This window comes from Haliotis rubra, unplaced genomic scaffold (genome assembly GCF_003918875.1).
Source record: "Haliotis rubra isolate DU_JTF1 unplaced genomic scaffold, ASM391887v1 Scf363, whole genome shotgun sequence".
Lineage (NCBI taxonomy): Eukaryota > Metazoa > Mollusca > Gastropoda > Lepetellida > Haliotidae > Haliotis > Haliotis rubra.
In genome coordinates, this window is record NW_025767039.1 from 823,966 (window position 1) to 846,211 (window position 22,246).

The 22,246-nt window shown below is 38.7% G+C and overlaps 1 protein-coding gene across 2 annotated transcripts in view; it reads right to left on the minus strand.

Annotated features, from left to right (window-relative positions):
- LOC124285583 (fibronectin type 3 and ankyrin repeat domains protein 1-like) overlaps positions 1-22,246 on the minus strand; it is a 110,595-nt gene that overhangs the window by 24,964 nt on the left and 63,385 nt on the right. For both annotated transcript variants that reach the window (XM_046721837.1, XM_046721838.1), the window contains exon 5: positions 6,841-6,915. In XM_046721837.1, coding sequence (XP_046577793.1) covers positions 6,841-6,915 — 75 coding nt within the window. The remainder of the gene's footprint in view (positions 1-6,840; positions 6,916-22,246) is intronic.

The window sequence follows — 22,246 nt, forward strand, 5'->3', positions numbered from 1 at the left end:
TCTACAACCAGAACCAGCTTCTGTATCACTCTCTACAGCCAGAACCAGCTTCTGTATCACTCTCTACAACCAGAACCAGCTTCTGTATCACACTCTACAACCAGAACCAGCTTCTGTATCACACTCTACAACCAGAACCAGCTTCTGTATCACACTCTACAACCAGAACCAGCTTCTGTATCACTCTCTACAACCAGAACCAGCTTCTGTATCACTCTCTACAAGCCAAAACCAACTTCTGTATCACTCTCTACAACCAGCTTCTGTATCAAACAGCAGCTTCTGTATCACGCTCTACAGCCAGAACCAGCTTCTGTATCACTCTCTACAACCAGAAACAGCTTCTGTATCACTCTCTACAACCAGAACCAGCTTCTGTATCACGCTCTACAGCCAGAACCAGCTTCTGTATCACTCCTCTACAGTCAGAACCAGCTTCTGTATCACACTCTACAGTCAGAACCAGCTTCTGTATCACTCTCTACAACCAGAACCAGCTTCTGTATCATGCTTCTACAGCCAGAACCAGCTTCTGTATCACACTCTACAGTCAGAACCAGCTTCTGTATCACTCTCTACAACCAGAAACAGCTTCTGTATCACACTCTCTACAGCCAGAACCAGCTTCTGTATCACACTCTACAGCCAGAACCAGCTTCTGTATCACTCTCTACAACCAGAACCAGCTTCTGTATCACTCTCTACAGCCAGAACCAGCTTCTGTATCACACTCTACAACCAGAACCAGCTTCTGTATCACTCTCTACAGCCAGAACCAGCTTCTGTATCACACTCTACAAACAGAACCAGCTTCTGTATCACTCTCTACAACCAGAACCAGCTTCTGTATCACTCTCTACAACCAGAACCAGCTTCTGTATCACGCTCTACAAGAAACAGCTTCTGTATCACACTTTCCAACCAGAACCAGCTTCTGTATCACTCTCTACAACCAGAAACAGCTTCTGTATCACACCTCTACAGTCAGAACCAGCTTCTGTATCACTCTCTACAACCAGAACCAGCTTCTGTATCACTCTCTACAACCAGAAACAGCTTCTGTATCACACTCTACAGCCAGAACCACCTTCTGTCATCACTCTCTACAACCAGAACCAGCTTCTGTATCACACTCTACAACCAGAACCAGCTTCTGTATCACTCTCTACAGTCAGAACCAGCTTCTGTATCAATCTCTACAACCAGAACCAGCTTCTGTATCACACTTCACAACCAGAACCAGCTTCTGTATCACACTCTCTACAAACAGAACCAGCTTCTGTATCACAGAACCAGCTTCTACAACCAGAACCAGCTTCTGTATCACACAATAGAACCAGCTTCTCTACAACCAGAACCAGCTTCTGTATCACTCTACAACCAGAAACAGCTTCTGTATCACTCTCTACAACCACAGCTTCTGTACACTCTCTACAACCAGAACCAGCTTCTGTATCACTTCTACAGCCAGAACCAGCTTCTGTATCACACTCTACAACCAGAACCAGCTTCTGTATCACTTCTGTCTCTACAACCAGAACCAGCTTCTGTATCACTTCTCTACAACCAGAACCAGCTTCTGTATCACTCTCTACAACCAGAACCAGCTTCTGTATCACACTCTACAGCCAGAACCACCTTCTGTATCACACTCTCTACAACCAGAACCAGCTTCTGTATCACACTCTACTACAGCCAGAACCAGCTTCTGTATCACACTCTACAACCAGAACCAGCTTCTGTATCACACTCTACAGCCAGAACCAGCTTCTGTATCACTCTCTACAACCAGAACCAGCTTCTGTATCACACTTCTACAAGAAACAGCTTCTGTATCACTCTCTCCAACCAGAACCAGCTTCTGTATCACTCTCTACAACCAGAAACAGCTTCTGTATCACACTCTACAGCCAGAACCAACTTCTGTATCACTCTCTACAACCAGAACCAGCTTCTGTATCACTCTCTACAGCCAGAACCAGCTTCTGTATCACTCTCTACAACCAGAACCAGCTTCTGTATCACACTCTACAACCAGAACCAGCTTCTGTATCACACTCTACAACCAGAACCAGCTTCTGTATCACACTCTACAACCAGAACCAGCTTCTGTATCACTCTCTACAACCAGAACCAGCTTCTGTATCACTCTCTACAGCCAGAACCAGCTTCTGTATCACACTCTACAACCAGCTTCTGTATCACTCTCTACAGCCAGAAACAGCTTCTGTATCACTCTCTACAGCCAGAACCAGCTTCTGTATCACACCCTACAACCAGAACCAGCTTCTGTATCACACTCTACAACCAGAACCAGCTTCTGTATCACTCTCTACAACCAGAACCAGCTTCTGTATCACTCTCTACAACCAGAACCAGCTTCTGTATCACTCTCTACAACCAGAACCAGCTTCTGTATCACTCTCTACAGCCAGAACCAGCTTCTGTATCACACCCTACAACCAGAACCAGCTTCTGTATCACTCTCTACAACCAGAAACAGCTTCTGTATCACACTCTACAACCAGAAACAGCTTCTGTATCACTCTCTACAACCAGAACCAGCTTCTGTATCACTCTCTACAACCAGAACCAGCTTCTGTATCACTCTCTACACCCAGAACCAGCTTCTGTATCACTCTCTACAACCAGAAACAGCTTCTGTATCACACTCTACAGTCAGAACCAGCTTTTGTATCACTCTCTACAGCCAGAAGCAGCTTCTGTATCACACTCTACAACCAGAACCAGCTTCTGTATCACTCTCTACAACCAGAAACAGCTTCTGTATCACACTCTACAACCAGAACCAGCTTCTGTATCACTCTCTACAGTCAAAACCAGCTTTTGTATCACACTCTACAACCAGAACCAGCTTCTGTATCACACTCTACAGCCAGAACCAGCTTCTGTATCACTCTCTACAACCAGAAACAGCTTCTGTATCACTCTCTACAACCAGAACCAGCTTCTGTATCACTCTCTACAACCAGAACCAGCTTCTGTATCACAGCTTCTGTATCACTCTCTACAACCAGAACCAGCTTCTGTATCACTCTCTACAACCAGAACCAGCTTCTGTATCACTCTCTACAACCAGAACCAGCTTCTGTATCACTCTCTACAACCAGAACCAGCTTCTGTATCACTCTCTACAACCAGATCCAGCTTCTGTATCACTCTCTACAACCAGAAACAGCTTCTGTATCACTCTCTACAACCAGAACCAGCTTCTGTATCACTCTCTACAGCCAGAACCAGCTTCTATATCACGCTCTACAACCAGAACCAGCTTCTGTATCACTCTCTACAACCAGAAACAGCTTCTGTATCACTGTGGTTCTGAACAGGGTCTGTTTTGTGGTGGCCCAGGACAAAGTTCAAAACCAGGTTCTGTGTCATGGTTCACAACAAGGTTCTGTGTCATGGTTCACAGCCAGGCTCTGTTCTGTGTCATGGTTCACAACCAGGCTCTGTTCTGTGTCATGGTTCACAGCTAGGTTCTGTGTCATGGTTCACAGCCAGGCTCTGTTCTGTGTCATGGTTCATGGTTGACAGCTAGGCTCTGTTCTGTGTCATGGTTCACAGCTAGGCTCTGTGTCATGGTTCACAACCAGGGTCTGTGTCATGGTTCACAGCTAGGCTCTGTTCTGTGTCATGGTTCACAGCCAGGCTCTGTTCTGTGTCATGGTTCACAACAAGGTTCTGTGTCATGGTTCACAGCTAGGCTCTGTGTCATGGTTCACAACCAGGTTCTGTGTCATGGTTCACAGCCAGGCTCTGTTCTGTGTCATGGTTCACAACAAGGTTCTGTGTCATGGTTCACAGCTAGGCTCTGTTCTGTGTCATGGTTCACAGCTAGGCTCTGTTCTGTGTCATGGTTCACAGCTAGGCTCTGTTCTGTGTCATGGTTCACAACAAGGTTCTGTGTCATGGTTCACAACAAGGTTCTGTGTCATGGTTCACAGCTAGGCTCTGTTCTGTGTCATGGTTCACAACCAGGTTCTGTGTCATGGTTCACAGCTAGGCTCTGTTCTGTGTCATGGTTCACAGCTAGGCTCTGTTCTGTGTCATGGTTCACAACAAGTTCTGTTCTGTGTCATGGTTCACAACAAGGTTCTGTGTCATGGTTCACAGCTAGGCTCTGTTCTGTGTCATGGTTCACAGCTAGGCTCTGTTCTGTGTCATGGTTCACAACAAGGTTCTGTTCTGTGTCATGGTTCACAGCTAGGCTCTGTGTCATGGTTCACAACAAGGTTCTGTTCTGTGTCATGGTTCACAGCTAGGCTCTGTTCTGTGTCATGGTTCACAGCTAGGCTCTGTTCTGTGTCATGGTTCACAGCTAGGCTCTGTTCTGTGTCATGGTTCACAACAAGGTTCTGTGTCATGGTTCACAGCTAGGCTCTGTTCTGTGTCATGGTTCACAGCTAGGCTCTGTTCTGTGTCATGGTTCACAACCAGGTTCTGTGTCATGGTTCACAGCTAGGCTCTGTTCTGTGTCATGGTTCACAGCCAGGCTCTGTTCTGTGTCATGGTTCACAACCAGGGTCTGTTCTGTGTCATGGTTCACAGCTAGGCTCTGTTCTGTGTCATGGTTCACAGCCAGGCTCTGTTCTGTGTCATGGTTCACAACCAGGTTCTGTGTCATGGTTCACAGCTAGGCTCTGTTCTGTGTCATGGTTCACAGCTAGGCTCTGTTCTGTGTCATGGTTCACAACAAGGTTCTGTGTCATGGTTCACAGCTAGGCTCTGTTCTGTGTCATGGTTCACAGCTAGGCTCTGTTCTGTGTCATGGTTCACAACAAGGTTCTGTGTCATGGTTCACAGCTAGGCTCTGTTCTGTGTCATGGTTCACAGCTAGGCTCTGTTCTGTGTCATGGTTCACAGCTAGGCTCTGTTCTGTGTCATGGTTCACAACAAGGCTCTGTTCTGTGTCATGGTTCAGCAGCCAGGCTCTGTTCTGTGTAATGGTTCACAGGTAGCCTCTGTTCTGTGTCATGGTTCACAACAAGGTTCTGTGTCATGTTCTGTGTCATGGTTCACAGCTAGGCTCTGTTCTGTGTCATGGTTCACAACAAGGTTCTGTGTCATGGTTCACAGCCAGGCTCTGTTCTGTGTCATGGTTCACAGCTAGGCTCTGTTCTGTGTCATGGTTCACAGGAAGCCTCTGTTCTGTGTCATGGTTCACAGCTAGGCTCTGTTCTGTGTCATGGTTCACAACCAGGTTCTGTGTCATGGTTCACAGCTAGGCTCTGTTCTGTGTCATGGTTCACAGCTAGGCTCTGTTCTGTGTCATGGTTCACAACCAGGTTCTGTGTCATGGTTCACAGCTAGGCTCTGTTCTGTGTCATGGTTCACAGCTAGGCTCTGTTCTGTGTCATGGTTCACAACAAGGTTCTGTGTCATGGTTCACAGCTAGGCTCTGTTCTGTGTCATGGTTCACAGGAAGCCTCTGTTCTGTGTCATGGTTCACAACCAGGTTCTGTGTCATGGTTCACAGCTAGGCTCTGTTCTGTGTCATGGTTCACAGCTAGAATTCTGTGTCATGGTTCACAGGTAGCCTCTGTTCTGTGTCATGGTTCACAGCTAGGCTCTGTTCTGTGTCATGGTTCACAGCCAGGCTCTGTTCTGTGTCATGGTTCACAACCAGGTGTTCTGTGTCATGGTTCACAGCTAGGCTCTGTTCTGTGTCATGGTTCACAGCCAGGCTCTGTTCTGTGTCATGGTTCACAACAAGGTTCTGTGTCATGGTTCACAGCCAGGCTCTGTTCTGTGTCATGGTTCACAACCAGGTTCTGTGTCATGGTTCACAGCTAGGCTCTGTTCTGTGTCATGGTTCACAGCCAGGCTCTGTTCTGTGTCATGGTTCACAACAAGGTTCTGTGTCATGGTTCACAGCCAGGCTCTGTTCTGTGTCATGGTTCACAACAAGGTTCTGTGTCATGGTTCACAGCCAGGCTCTGTTCTGTGTCATGGTTCACAACAAGGTTCTGTGTCATGGTTCACAGCTAGGCTCTGTGTCATGGTTCACAGCCAGGCTCTGTTCTGTGTCATGGTTCACAGCCAGGCTCTGTTCTGTGTCATGGTTCACAACCAGGTTCTGTGTCATGGTTCACAGCTAGGCTCTGTTCTGTGTCATGGTTCACAGCCAGGCTCTGTTCTGTGTCATGGTTCACAACAAGGTTCTGTGTCATGGTTCACAACAAGGTTCTGTGTCATGGTTCACAGCCAGGCTCTGTGTCATGGTTCACAGCCAGGCTCTGTTCTGTGTCATGGTTCACAGCTAGGCTCTGTTCTGTGTCATGGTTCACAGCCAGGCTCTGTTCTGTGTCATGGTTCACAACAAGGTTCTGTGTCATGGTTCACAACAAGGTTCTGTGTCATGGTTCACAACAAGGTTCTGTGTCATGGTTCACAGCCAGGCTCTGTTCTGTGTCATGGTTCACAGCCAGGCTCTGTTCTGTGTCATGGTTCACAACAAGGTTCTGTGTCATGGTTCACAACCAGGTTCTGTGTCATGGTTCACAGGTAGCCTCTGTTCTGTGTCATGGTTCACAACAAGGTTCTGTGTCATGGTTCACAACCAGGTTCTGTGTCATGGTTCACAGCCAGGCTCTGTTCTGTGTCATGGTTCACAACCAGGTTCTGTGTCATGGTTCACAGCTAGGCTCTGTTCTGTGTCATGGTTCACAACCAGGATCTGTCCTGTGTCATGGTTCATGGTTCACAGATAGGCTCTCTCTCTCTTTTGCTCTCTCTCTCTCTCTCACAATTGTTCATAACTGTCTATTCATTAATTGCTTTTTATTCGGTTAGTTTATATGTTCAAATTTTGCTTACTCCAGCAAACCTTTCTGGGAAGCCTGCATCAGGGCGCTGAAGCCATATTTGTCCGGCACGTCTACAGACACATCTCTGCAAAATCAACAAAGAACATATCTCGTATTATTGACAGTGGAAAGATTTTGAAGCATCTATATGACTCATCCCTTAATATTTATAGTTGTCATGAATTATGACATATACATAGAGACAGTAACTTGAAAATCTAGACTAACTACCTTTCTGGTGAAATAAAGCCACTTACATAAGACACATATATTCACCACAGAATGCTTTAATGCATAAAGAAAACTATTCCAAAGCAGCTGCTAAGTGATGTTTTTATCTTATAGGTTAACTACAGTATCATCCTGGAAACTTAACCCCTGACATGACTCATAATGATAGTATCAAAATTATTTCCAGGAGCTAAAAATGCACTCGAATGCAAAAGTTTGTTATTGTATTCTGCAGTGCAGTTGCATGCACTCCCTGAAGCAGTTGTGAGTAATTCATGAATATTCAGGAGATATCTGCCCGTCTTTATGGCACTAATCAGGAGTTTTATGGGTCTACTGCTCAGTCAACACATGGCTGACATTAGCAGAACTCTCTCATGAAATCAGGCGAAAAAATCTGAATATATGCTGCTACACTGGGAATGGATTGTAGGTAATGGTGACATTTCTGTATTACTAGAGCTGTCCACTAATATTCTTTGGACATAAACATTTTGTTCATGATCAGTTTGCAATTGTCACTAGCCTTATGTATATGTACATGGGTATAGCAGTTCTATAAGTACCACAAGAAATATGTGTAAAATACCTGATGTACAGAAAAAAAAACACATGGAGAGACAGTGTGGAAGTGCATTGCTCCCACTAACCTCTCTAAGTGGCATGTTAGAAGTCGGGATGTTCAATAACGTCAAACTTTATGGTCAACAACTCCTTCTATTTAGTAAGCGTGTACACTTTGTTCCAACATAGCTAGTATATATACATATTTGTACTCGACATTTGTGCTTCAATTCCTATGTTATTTAATTAAAACCAACCATTGAATATACATCCTTCTGTGTGTACCATATGCAGCTTGTTATGTAACAGTTGGACATTCAACATGAGAGCTGAATGTTTGGACTTGAATGTCCTGAAATCACTAGTCAGTTGTCAGCGCATGCAGGTAGTTTCCTGTCAGTGTTTCACCTGTATGTTTCGTTGTGTGCAAACAATAGAACTGATGACTAAGCTAACAGTAAGATGTTTGTGTGTGGAAATAAATCTTTCAGGATTTTTCTTACTTTGCTGTAACACTGCAACAAGCCTTAGAGCATGTTTAGTCTCGTTACAGAATGTGTTTCATTACAACAAGCCTTAGAGCATGTTTAGTCTCGTTACAGAATGTGTTTCACAACAAGCCTTAGAGCATGTTTAGTCTCGTTACAGAATGTGTTTCACTACAACAAGCCTTAGAGCATGTTTAGTCTCGTTACAGAATGTGTTTCACTACAACAAGCCTTAGAGCATGTTTAGTCTCGTAACAGAATGTGTTTCACTACAACAAGCCTTAGAGCATGTTTAGTCTCGTTACAGAATGTGTTTCACTACAACAAGCCTTAGAGCATGTTTAGTCTCGTAACAGAATGTGTTTCACTACAACAAGCCTTAGAGCATGTTTAGTCTCGTACAACAAGCCTTAGACATGAATGTGTTTCACTACAACAAGCCTTAGAGCATGTTTAGTCTCGTAACAGAATGTGTTTCACTACAACAAGCCTTAGAGCATGTTTAGTCTCGTTACAGAATGTGTTTCACTACAACAAGCCTTAGAGCATGTTTAGTCTCGTTACAGAATGTGTTTCACTACAACAAGCCTTAGAGCATGTTCAGAACAGAATGTGTTTCACTCTTAGAGCATGTTTAGTCTCAGTTACAGAATGTGTTTCACTACAACAAGCCTTAGAGCATGTTTAGTCTCAGTAACAGAATGTGTTTCACTACAACAAGCCAGCATGTTTAGTCTCAGAACAGAATGTGTTTCACTACAACAAGCCTTAGAGCATGTTTAGTCTACAACAAGTAACAGAATGTGTTTCACTACAACAAGCCTTAGAGCATGTTTAGTCTCTAGTTAACAGAATGTGTTTCACTACAACAAGCCTTAGAGCATGTTTAGTCTCGTAACAGAATGTGTTTCACTACAACAAGCCTTAGAGCATGTTTAGTCTCGTAACAGAATGTGTTTCACTACAACAAGCCTTAGAGCATGTTTAGTCTCGTTACAGAATGTGTTTCACTACAACAAGCCTTAGAGCATGTTTAGTCTCGTTACAGAATGTGTTTCACTACAACAAGCCTTAGAGCATGTTTAGTCTCGTATCAGAATGTGTTTTACAGAATATAATATGTTTTCACTATACAGAAGTTTCCCTAATCAAGCTAAGAGCATGTTTAGTCTCATTACAGAATGAAATGTCTTTCACTATAACAAGCCTAATCTTGCTAAGAGCATGTTTAGTGTCTCAGAAATGTGCTTCACTACAACAAGGTTTAGAATAGTCCTTACATGTAACAAGCCTAATCTTGCTAAGAGCATGTTTTAGCATGTTTCGTCTCATACAGAAGGTAATTTCCTACATACAACAAGCCTAATCTTGCTAAGAGCATGTTTTGTCTAATTATACAAGGTAATTTAATACATGTAACAAGCCTAATCTTGCTAAGAGCATGTTTTGTGTAACTATACAGGGTAATTTAATACATGTAACAAGCCTAATCTTGCTAAGAGCATGTTTTGTCTCGTTATACAAGGTAATTTCCTACATGTAACAAGCCTAATCTTGCTAAGAGCATGTTTTGTCTAGTTATACAAGGTAATTTCCTACATGTAACAAGCCTAATCTTGCTAAGAGCATGTTTTGTCTCGTTATACAAGGTAATTTCCTACATGTAACAAGCCTAATCTTGCTAAGAGCATGTTTTGTCTCAGTTATACAAGGTAATTTCCTACATGTAACAAGCCTAATCTTGCTAAGAGCATGTTTTGTCTCAAAGCCTATACAAGGTAATTTAATACATGTAACAAGCCTAATCTTGCTAAGAGCATGTTTTGTCTCATTATACAAGGTAATTTCTACATGTAACAAGCCTAATCTTGCTAAGAGCATGTTTTGTCTCGTTATACAAGGTAATTTCCTACATGTAACAAGCCTAATCTTGCTAAGAGCATGTTTTGTCTCACTTATACAAGGTAATTTAATACATGTAACAAGCCTAATCTTGCTAAGAGCATGTTTTGTCTCACTATACAAGGTAATTTCCTACATGTAACAAGCCTAATCTTGCTAAGAGCACATAACAAGGTGTTCCTACATGTAACAAGCCTAATCTTGCTACAAGAGCATGTTTTGTGTAACTATACAAGGTAATTTCCTACATGTAACAAGCCTAATCTTGCTAAGAGCATGTTTTGTCTCGTTATACAAGGTAATTTCCTACATGTAACAAGCCTAATCTGCTAAGAGCATGTTTTGTCTCGTTATACAAGGTAATTTCCTACATGTAACAAGCCTAATCTTGCTAAGAGCATGTTTTGTGTCTCAATTATACAAGGTAATTTCCTACATGTAACAAGCCTTAATCTTGCTAAGAGCATGTTTTGTCTCATATACAAGGTAATTCTCTACATGTAACAAGCCTAATCTTGCTAAGAGCATGTTTTGTCTCGTTATACAAGGTAATTTAATACATGTAACAAGCCTAATCTTGCTAAGAGCATGTTTTGTCTCGTTATACAAGGTAATTTCCTACATGTAACAAGCCTAATCTTGCTAAGAGCATGTTTTGTCTCGTTATACAAGGTAATTTCCTACATGTAACAAGCCTAATCTTGCTAAGAGCATGTTTTTTGTCTCGTTATACAAGGTAATTTCCTACATGTAACAAGCCTAATCTTGCTAAGAGCATGTTTTGTCTCGTTATACAAGGTAATTTCCTACATGTAACAAGCCTAATCTTGCTAAGAGCATGTTTTGTCTCGTTATACAATCTTGCTAAGAGCATGTTTTGTCTCGTTATACAAGGTAATTTCCTACATGTAACAAGCCTAATCTTGCTAAGAGCATGTTTTGTCTCGTTATACAAGGTAATTTCCTACATGTAACAAGCCCTAATCTTGCTAAGAGCATGTTTTGTCTCGTTATACAAGGTAATTTCCTACATGTAACAAGCCTAATCTTGCTAAGAGCATGTTTTGTCTTGTGTCTAAGCATGTACAAGGTAATTTCCTGCTAATACAAGGTAATTTCCACATGTAACAAGCCTAATCTTGCTAAGAGCATGTTTTGTCTCATTATACAAGGTAATTTCCTACATGTAACAAGCCTAATCTTGCTAAGAGCATGTTTTGTCTGTTATACAAGGTAATTTCCTACATGTAACAAGCCTAATCTTGCTAAGAGCATGTTTTGTCTGCTATATTATACAAGGTAAGAGCATTTCCTACATGTAACAAGCCTAATCTTGCTAAGAGCATGTTTTGTCTCGTTATACAAGGTAATTTCTACATGTAACAAGCCTAATCTTGCTAAGAGCATGTTTTGTCTCTCGTTATACAAGGTAATTTCCTACATGTAACAAGCCTAATCTTGCTAAGAGCATGTTTTGTCTCGTTATACAAGGTAATTTCCTACATGTAACAAGCCTAATCTTGCTAAGAGCATGTTTTGTGTAACTATACAAGGTAATTTCCTACATGTAACAAGCCTAATCTTGCTAAGAGCATGTTTTGTCTCGTTATACAAGGTAATTTCCTACATGTAACAAGCCTAATCTTGCTAAGAGCATGTTTTGTCTCGATTATACAAGGTAATTTCCTACATGTAACAAGCCTAATCTTGCTAAGAGCATGTTTTGTCTCGTTATACAAGGTAATTTCCTACATGTAACAAGCCTAATCTTGCTAAGAGCATGTTTTGTCTGTAAATTATACAAGGTAATTTAATACATGTAACAAGCCTAATCTTGCTAAGAGCATGTTTTGTCTGTAACTATACAAGGTAATTTCCTACATGTAACAAGCCTAATCTTGCTAAGAGCATGTTTTGTCTCGTTATACAAGGTAATTTCCTACATGTAACAAGCCTAATCTTGCTATAAGAGCATGTTTTGTCTTTAAGAGCATAATTTTACCATGTAACAAGCCTAATCTTGCTATAAGAGCATGTTTTGTCTGGGTTATACAAGGTAATTTCCTACATGTAACAAGCCTAATCTTGCTAAGAGCATGTTTTGTCTCGTTATACAAGGTAATTTCCTACATGTAACAAGCCTAATCTTGCTAAGAGCATGTTTTGTCTCGTTATACAAGGTAATTTCCTACATGTAACAAGCCTAATCTTGCTAAGAGCATGTTTTTGTCTCGTTATACAAGGTAATTTCCTACATGTAACAAGCCTAATCTTGCTAAGAGCATGTTTTGTCTCGTTATACAAGGTAATTTCCTACATGTAACAAGCCTAATCTTGCTAAGAGCATGTTTTGTCTCGTTATACAAGGTAATTTCCTACATGTAACAAGCCTAATCTTGCTAAGAGCATGTTTTGTCTCGTTATACAAGGTAATTTCCTACATGTAACAAGCCTAATCTTGCTAAGAGCATGTTTTGTGTAACTATACAGGGTAATTTCCTACATGTAACAAGCCTAATCTTGCTAAGAGCATGTTTTGTCTCGTTATACAAGGTAATTTCCTACATGTAACAAGCCTAATCTTGCTAAGAGCATGTTTTGTCTCGTTATACAAGGTAATTTCCTACATGTAACAAGCCTAATCTTGCTAAGAGCATGTTTTTTGTCTCGTTATACACAAGGTAATTTTCCTACATGTAACAAGCCTAATCTTGCTAAGAGCATGTTTTGTCTCGTTATACAAGGTAATTTCCTACATGTAACAAGCCTAATCTTGCTAAGAGCATGTTTTGTCTCTTGTTATACAAGGTAATTTCCTACATGTAACAAGCCTAATCTTGCTAAGAGCATGTTTTGTCTCGTTATACAAGGTAATTTAATACATGTAACAAGCCTAATCTTGCTAAGAGCATGTTTTGTCTCGTTATACAAGGTAATTTCCTACATGTAACAAGCCTAATCTTGCTAAGAGCATGTTTTGTCTCGATTCATACAAGTTTTACAAGGTAGAATTATAATACATGTAACAAGCCTAATCTAAACAAGCCTAATCTTGCTAAGAGCATGTTTTGTCTCGTTATACAAGGTAATTTCCTACATGTAACAAGCCCTAATCTTGCTAAGAGCATGTTTTTTGTAACTATACAGGGTAATTTAATACATGTAACAAGCCTAATCTTGCTAAGAGCATGTTTTGTCTCGTTATACAAGGTAATTTAATACATGTAACAAGCCTAATCTTGCTAAGAGCATGTTTTGTCTCGTTATACAAGGTAATTTCCTACATGTAACAAGCCTAATCTTGCTAAGAGCATGTTTTGTCTCGTTATACAAGGTAATTTCCTACATGTAACAAGCCTAATCTTGCTAAGAGCATGTTTTGTCTCGTTATACAAGGTAATTTCCTACATGTAACAAGCCTAATCTTGCTAAGAGCATGTTTTGTGTAACTATACAGGGTAATTTCCTACATGTAACAAGCCTAATCTTGCTAAGAGCATGTTTTGTCTCGTTATACAAGGTAATTTCCTACATGTAACAAGCCTAATCTTGCTAAGAGCATGTTTTGTGTAACTATACAAGGTAATTCCTACATGTAACAAGCCTAATCTTGCTAAGATTTAATACATGTTTTGTCTCATGTTTTGTGCCGGATTATACAAGGTAATTTAATACATGTAACAAGCCTAATCTTGCTAAGAGCATGTTTTGTCTCAAGTTATACAAGGTAATTTCCTACATGTAACAAGCCTAATCTTGCTAAGAGCATGTTTTGTCTCTGTTATACAAGGTAATTTCCTACATGTAACAAGCCTAATAACAATGTTTTGTCTCATTATACAAGGTAATTTCTTGCTAATTTAAGAGCATGTTTTTGTGTAACTATACAGGGTAATTCTAATACATGTAACAAGCCTAATCTTGCTAAGAGCATGTTTTGTCCTGGTTATACAAGGTAATTTAATACATGTAACAAGCCTAATCTTGCTAAGAGCATGTTTTGTCTCTTGTTATACAAGGTAATTTCCTACATGTAACAAGCCTAATCTTGCTAAGAGCATGTTTTGTCTTCGTTATACAAGGTAATTTCTACATGTAACAAGCCTTATCTTGCTAAGAGCATGTTTTGTCTCGTTATACAAGGTAATTTCCTACATGTAACAAGCCTAATCTTGCTAAGAGCATGTTTTGTGTAACTATACAGGTAATTTCCTACATGTAACAAGCCTAATCTTGCTAAGAGCATGTTTTTTGTTAATTTCCTGCATATACAAGGTAATCTTAGCATGTTATAACATGTAACAAGCCTAATCTTGCTAAGAGCATGTTTTTTTGTCTCGTTATACAAGGTAATTTCCTCACATGTAACAAGCCTAATCTTGCTAAGAGCATGTTTTGTCTCGTTATACAAGGTAATTTAATACATGTAACAAGCCTTAATCTTGCTAAGAGCATGTTTTGTCTCGTTATACAAGGTAATTTAATACATGTAACAAGCCTAATCTTGCTAAGAGCATGTTTTGTCTCGTTATACAAGGTAATTTCCTACATGTAACAAGCCTAATCTTGCTAAGAGCATGTTTTGTCTCGTTATACAAGGTAATTTAATACATGTAACAAGCCTAATCTTGCTAAGAGCATGTTTTGTCTCGTTATACAAGGTAATTTCCTACATGTAACAAGCCTAATCTTGCTAAGAGCATGTTTTGTCCTGTTATACAAGGTAATTTTCCTACATGTAACAAGCCTAATCTTGCTAAGAGCATGTTTTGTGTAACTATACAGGGTGATTTAATACATGTAACAAGCCTAATCTTGCTAAGAGCATGTTTTGTCTCGTTATACAAGGTAATTTCCTACATGTAACAAGCCTAATCTTGCTAAGAGCATGTTTTGTCTCGTTATACAAGGTAATTTCCTACATGTAACAAGCCTTATCTTGCTAAGAGCATGTTTTGTGTCTCTGTTATACAAGGTAATTTCCTACATGTAACAAGCCTAATCTTGCTAAGAGCATGTTTTGTCCTGTTATACAAGGTAATTTCCTACATGTAACAAGCCTAATCTTGCTAAGAGCATGTTTTGTCTCGTTATACAAGGTAATTTCCTACATGTAACAAGCCTAATCTTGCTAAGAGCATGTTTTGTCTCGTTATACAAGGTAATTTCCTACATGTAACAAGCCTAATCTTGCTAAGAGCATGTTTTGTGTAACTATACAAGGTAATTTCCTACATGTAACAAGCCTAATCTTGCTAAGAGCATGTTTTGTGTAACTATACAGGGTGATTTAATACATGTAACAAGCCTAATCTTGCTAAGAGCATGTTTTGTCTCGTTATACAAGGTAATTTAATACATGTAACAAGCCTAATCTTGCTAAGAGCATGTTTTGTCTCGTTATACAAGGTAATTTCCTACATGTAACAAGCCTAATCTTGCTAAGAGCATGTTTTGTCTCGTTATACAAGGTAATTTCCTACATGTAACAAGCCTAATCTTGCTAAGAGCATGTTTTGTCTCGTTATACAAGGTAATTTCCTACATGTAACAAGCCTAATCTTGCTAAGAGCATGTTTTGTGTAACTATACAGGGTGATTTAATACATGTAACAAGCCTAATCTTGCTAAGAGCATGTTTTGTCTCGTTATACAAGGTAATTTCCTACATGTAACAAGCCTAATCTTGCTAAGAGCATGTTTTGTCTCGTTATACAAGGTAATTTCCTACATGTAACAAGCCTAATCTTGCTAAGAGCATGTTTTGTCTCGCTATACAAGGTAATTTCCTACATGTAACAAGCCTAATCTTGCTAAGAGCATGTTTTGTGTAACTATACAGGGTGATTTAATACATGTAACAAGCCTAATCTTGCTAAGAGCATGTTTTGTCTCGTTATACAAGGTAATTTCCTACATGTAACAAGCCTAATCTTGCTAAGAGCATGTTTTGTCTCGTTATACAAGGTAATTTCCTACATGTAACAAGCCTAATCTTGCTAAGAGCATGTTTTGTGTAACTATACAGGGTAATTTCCTACATGTAACAAGCCTAATCTTGCTAAGAGCATGTTTTGTCTCGTTATACAAGGTAATTTAATACATGTAACAAGCCTAATCTTGCTAAGAGCATGTTTTGTCTCGTTATACAAGGTAATTTCCTACATGTAACAAGCCTAATCTTGCTAAGAGCATGTTTTGTCTCGTTATACAAGGTAATTTCCTACATGTAACAAGCCTAATCTTGCTAAGAGCATGTTTTGTGTAACTATACAGGGTAATTTAATACATGTAACAAGCCTAATCTTGCTAAGAGCATGTTTTGTCTCGTTATACAAGGTAATTTCCTACATGTAACAAGCCTAATCTTGCTAAGAGCATGTTTTGTCTCGTTATACAAGGTAATTTCCTACATGTAACAAGCCTAATCTTGCTAAGAGCATGTTTTGTCTCGTTATACAAGGTAATTTCCTACATGTAACAAGCCTAATCTTGCTAAGAGCATGTTTTGTCTCGTTATACAAGGTAATTTCCTACATGTAACAAGCCTTAATCTTGCTAAGAGCATGTTTTGTCTCGTTATACAAGGTAATTTAATACATGTAACAAGCCTTAATCTTGCTAAGAGCATGTTTTGTTACGTTATACAAGGTAATTTCCTACATGTAACAAGCCTAATCTTGCTAAGAGCATGTTTTGTTGTGTTATACAAGGTAATTTCCTACATGTAACATGCCTAATCTTGCTAAGAGCATGTTTTGTCTCTCGTTATACAAGGTAATTTAATACATGTAACAAGCCTAATCTTGCTAAGAGCATGTTTTGTGTCACTATACAGGGTAATTTCCTACATGTAACAAGCCTAATCTTGCTAAGAGCATGTTTTGTGTCACTATACAGGGTAATTTCCAACATGTAACAAGCCTAATCTTGCTAAGAGCATGTTTTGTCTCGTTATACAAGGTAATTTCCTACATGTAACAAGCCTAATCTTGCTAAGAGCATGTTTTGTGTCACTATACAGGGTAATTTCCTACATGTAACAAGCCTAATCTTGCTAAGAGCATGTTTTGTGTCACTATACAGGGTAATTTCCAACATGTAACAAGCCTAATCTTGCTAAGAGCATGTTTTGTCTCGTTATACAAGGTAATTTCCTACATGTAACAAGCCTAATCTTGCTAAGAGCATGTTTTGTCTCGTTATACAAGGTAGTTTAATACATGTAACAAGCCTAATCTTGCTAAGAGCATGTTTTGTCTCGTTATACAAGGTAATTTCCTACATGTAACAAGCCTAATCTTGCTAAGAGCATGTTTTGTGTAACTATACAAGGTAATTTCCTACATGTAACAAGCCTAATCTTGCTAAGAGCATGTTTTGTGTAACTATACAGGGTGATTTAATACATGTAACAAGCCTAATCTTGCTAAGAGCATGTTTTGTCTCGTTATACAAGGTAATTTAATACATGTAACAAGCCTAATCTTGCTAAGAGCATGTTTTGTCTCGTTATACAAGGTAATTTCCTACATGTAACAAGCCTTATCTTGCTAAGAGCATGTTTTGTCTCGTTATACAAGGTAACTTCCTACATGTAACAAGCCTAATCTTGCTAAGAGCATGTTTTGTCTCGTTATACAAGGTAATTTCCTACATGTAACAAGCCTAATCTTGCTAAGAGCATGTTTTGTCTCGTTATACAAGGTAATTTCCTACATGTAACAAGCCTAATCTTGCTAAGAGCATGTTTTGTCTGTTATACAAGGTAATTTCCTACATGTAACAAGCCTAATCTTGCTAAGAGCATGTTTTTGTAACTATACAAGGTAATTTCCTACATGTAACAAGCCTAATCTTGCTAAGAGCATGTTTTGTGTAACTATACAGGGTGATTTAATACATGTAACAAGCCTAATCTTGCTAAGAGCATGTTTTGTCTCGTTATACAAGGTAATTTAATACATGTAACAAGCCTAATCTTGCTAAGAGCATGTTTTGTCTCACATACAAGGTAATTTCCTACATGTAACAAGCCTAATCTTGCTAAGAGCATGTTTTGTCTCGTTATACAAGGTAATTTCCTACATGTAACAAGCCTAATCTTGCTAAGAGCATGTTTTGTCTCTCGTTATACAAGGTAATTTCCTACATGTAACAAGCCTAATCTTGCTAAGAGCATGTTTTGTGTAACTATACAGGGTGATTTAATACATGTAACAAGCCTAATCTTGCTAAGAGCATGTTTTGTCTCGTTATACAAGGTAATTTCCTACATGTAACAAGCCTAATCTTGCTAAGAGCATGTTTTGTCTCGTTATACAAGGTAATTTCCTACATGTAACAAGCCTAATCTTGCTAAGAGCATGTTTTGTGTAACTATACAGGGTAATTTCCTACATGTAACAAGCCTAATCTTGCTAAGAGCATGTTTTGTGTAACTATACAGGGTGATTTAATACATGTAACAAGCCTAATCTTGCTAAGAGCATGTTTTGTCTCGCTATACAAGGTAATTTCCTACATGTAACAAAGCCTAATCTTGCTAAGAGCATGTTTTGTCTCGTTATACAAGGTAATTTCCTACATGTAACAAGCCTAATCTTGCTAAGAGCATGTTTTGTGTGTAACTATACAGGGTAATTTCCTACATGTAACAAGCCTAATCTTGCTAAGAGCATGTTTTGTCTCGTTATACAAGGTAATTTAATACATGTAACAAGCCCTAATCTTGCTAAGAGCATGTTTTGTCTCGTTATACAAGGTAATTTCCTACATGTAACAAGCCTAATCTTGCTAAGAGCATGTTTTGTCTCGTTATACAAGGTAATTTCCTACATGTAACAAGCCTAATCTTGCTAAGAGCATGTTTTGTGTAACTATACAGGGTAATTTAATACATGTAACAAGCCTAATCTTGCTAAGAGCATGTTTTGTCTCGTTATACAAGGTAATTTCCTACATGTAACAAGCCTAATCTTGCTAAGAGCATGTTTTGTCTCGTTATACAAGGTAATTTCCTACATGTAACAAGCATTATCTTGCTAAGAGCATGTTTTGTCTCGTTATACAAGGTAATTTCCTACATGTAACAAGCCTAATCTTGCTAAGAGCATGTTTTGTCTCGTTATACAAGGTAATTTCCTACATGTAACAAGCCTTAATCTTGCTAAGAGCATGTTTTGTCTCGTTATACAAGGTAATTTAATACATGTAACAAGCCTTAATCTTGCTAAGAGCATGTTTTGTTACGTTATACAAGGTAATTTCCTACATGTAACAAGCCTAATCTTGCTAAGAGCATGTTTTGTTGTGTTATACAAGGTAATTTCCTACATGTAACATGCCTAATCTTGCTAAGAGCATGTTTTGTCTCGTTATACAAGGTAATTTAATACATGTAACAAGCCTAATCTTGCTAAGAGCATGTTTTGTGTCACTATACAGGGTAATTTCCTACATGTAACAAGCCTAATCTTGCTAAGAGCATGTTTTGTGTCACTATACAGGGTAATTTCCAACATGTAACAAGCCTAATCTTGCTTAGAGCATGTTTTGTCTCGTTATACAAGGTAATTTCCTACATGTAACAAGCCTAATCTTGCTAAGAGCATGTTTTGTGTCACTATACAGGGTAATTTCCTACATGTAACAAGCCTAATCTTGCTAAGAGCATGTTTTGTGTCACTATACAGGGTAATTTCCAACATGTAACAAGCCTAATCTTGCTAAGAGCATGTTTTGTCTCGTTATACAAGGTAATTTCCTACATGTAACAAGCCTAATCTTGCTTAGAGCATGTTTTGTCTCGTTATACAAGGTAGTTTAATACATGTAACAAGCCTAATCTTGCTAAGAGCATGTTTTGTCTCGTTATACAAGGTAATTTCCTACATGTAACAAGCCTAATCTTGCTAAGAGCATGTTTTGTGTAACTATACAAGGTAATTTCCTACATGTAACAAGCCTAATCTTGCTAAGAGCATGTTTTGTGTAACTATACAGGGTGATTTAATACATGTAACAAGCCTAATCTTGCTAAGAGCATGTTTTGTCTCGTTATACAAGGTAATTTAATACATGTAACAAGCCTAATCTTGCTAAGAGCATGTTTTGTCTCGTTATACAAGGTAATTTCCTACATGTAACAAGCCTAATCTTGCTAAGAGCATGTTTTGTCTCGTTATACAAGGTAATTTCCTACATGTAACAAGCCTAATCTTGCTAAGAGCATGTTTTGTCTCGTTATACAAGGTAATTTCCTACATGTAACAAGCCTAATCTTGCTAAGAGCATGTTTTGTGTAACTATACAGGGTGATTTAATACATGTAACAAGCCTAATCTTGCTAAGAGCATGTTTTGTCTCGTTATACAAGGTAATTTAATACATGTAACAAGCCTAATCTTGCTAAGAGCATGTTTTGTCTCGTTATACAAGGTAATTTCCTACATGTAACAAGCCTAATCTTGCTAAGAGCATGTTTTGTCTCGTTATACAAGGTAATTTCCTACATGTAACAAGCCTAATCTTGCTAAGAGCATGTTTTGTCTCGTTATACAAGGTAATTTCCTACATGTAACAAGCCTAATCTTGCTAAGAGCATGTTTTGTGTAACTATACAAGGTAATTTCCTACATGTAACAAGCCTAATCTTGCTAAGAGCATGTTTTGTCTCGTTATACAAGGTAATTTCCTACATGTAACAAGCCTAATCTTGCTAAGAGCATGTTTTGTGTAACTATACAAGGTAATTTCCTACATGTAACAAGCCTAATCTTGCTAAGAGCATGTTTTGTCTCGTTATACAAGGTAATTTCCTACATGTAACAAGCCTAATCTTGCTAAGAGCATGTTTTGTCTCGTTATACAAGGTAATTTCCTACATGTAACAAGCCTAATCTTGCTAAGAGCATGTTTTGTCTCGTTATACAAGGTAATTTCCTACATGTAACAAGCCTAATCTTGCTAAGAGCATGTTTTGTCTCGTTATACAAGGTAATTTCCTACATGTAACAAGCCTAATCTTGCTAAGAGCATGTTTTGTCTCGTTATACAAGGTAATTTCCTACATGTAACAAGCCTAATCTTGCTAAGAGCATGTTTTGTCTCGTTATACAAGGTAATTTCCTACATGTAACAAGCCTAATCTTGCTAAGAGCATGTTTTGTCTCGTTATACAAGGTAATTTCCTACATGTAACAAGCCTAATCTTGCTAAGAGCATGTTTTGTCTCTGTTATACAAGGTAATTTCCTACATGTAACAAGCCTAATCTTGCTAAGAGCATGTTTTGTCTCGTTATACAAGGTAATTTCCTACATGTAACAAGCCTAATCTTGCTAAGAGCATGTTTTGTCTCGTTATACAAGGTAATTTCCTACATGTAACAAGCCTAATCTTGCTAAGAGCATGTTTTGTCTCGTTATACAAGGTAATTTCCTACATGTAACAAGCCTAATCTTGCTAAGAGCATGTTTTGTCTCGTTATACAAGGTAATTTCCTACATGTAACAAGCCTAATCTTGCTAAGAGCATGTTTTGTCTCGTTATACAAGGTAATTTAATACATGTAACAAGCCTAATCTTGCTAAGAGCATGTTTTGTCTCGTTATACAAGGTAATTTCCTACATGTAACAAGCCTAATCTTGCTAAGAGCATGTTTTGTCTCGTTATACAAGGTAATTTCCTACATGTAACAAGCCTAATCTTGCTAAGAGCATGTTTTGTCTCGTTATACAAGGTAATTTCCTACATGTAACAAGCCTAATCTTGCTAAGAGCATGTTTTGTCTCGTTATACAAGGTAATTTAATACATGTAACAAGCCTAATCTTGCTAAGAGCATGTTTTGTCTCGTTATACAAGGTAATTTCCTACATGTAACAAGCCTAATCTTGCTAAGAGCATGTTTTGTCTCGTTATACAAGGTAATTTCCTACATGTAACAAGCCTAATCTTGCTAAGAGCATGTTTTGTGTCTCGTTATACAAGGTAATTTCCTACATGTAACAAGCCTAATCTTGCTAAGAGCATGTTTTGTCTCGTTATACAAGGTAATTTCCTACATGTAACAAGCCTAATCTTGCTAAGAGCATGTTTTGTCTCGTTATACAAGGTAATTTCCTACATGTAACAAGCCTAATCTTGCTAAGAGCATGTTTTGTTACGTTATACAAGGTAATTTCCTACATGTAACAAGCCTAATCTTGCTAAGAGCATGTTTTGTCTC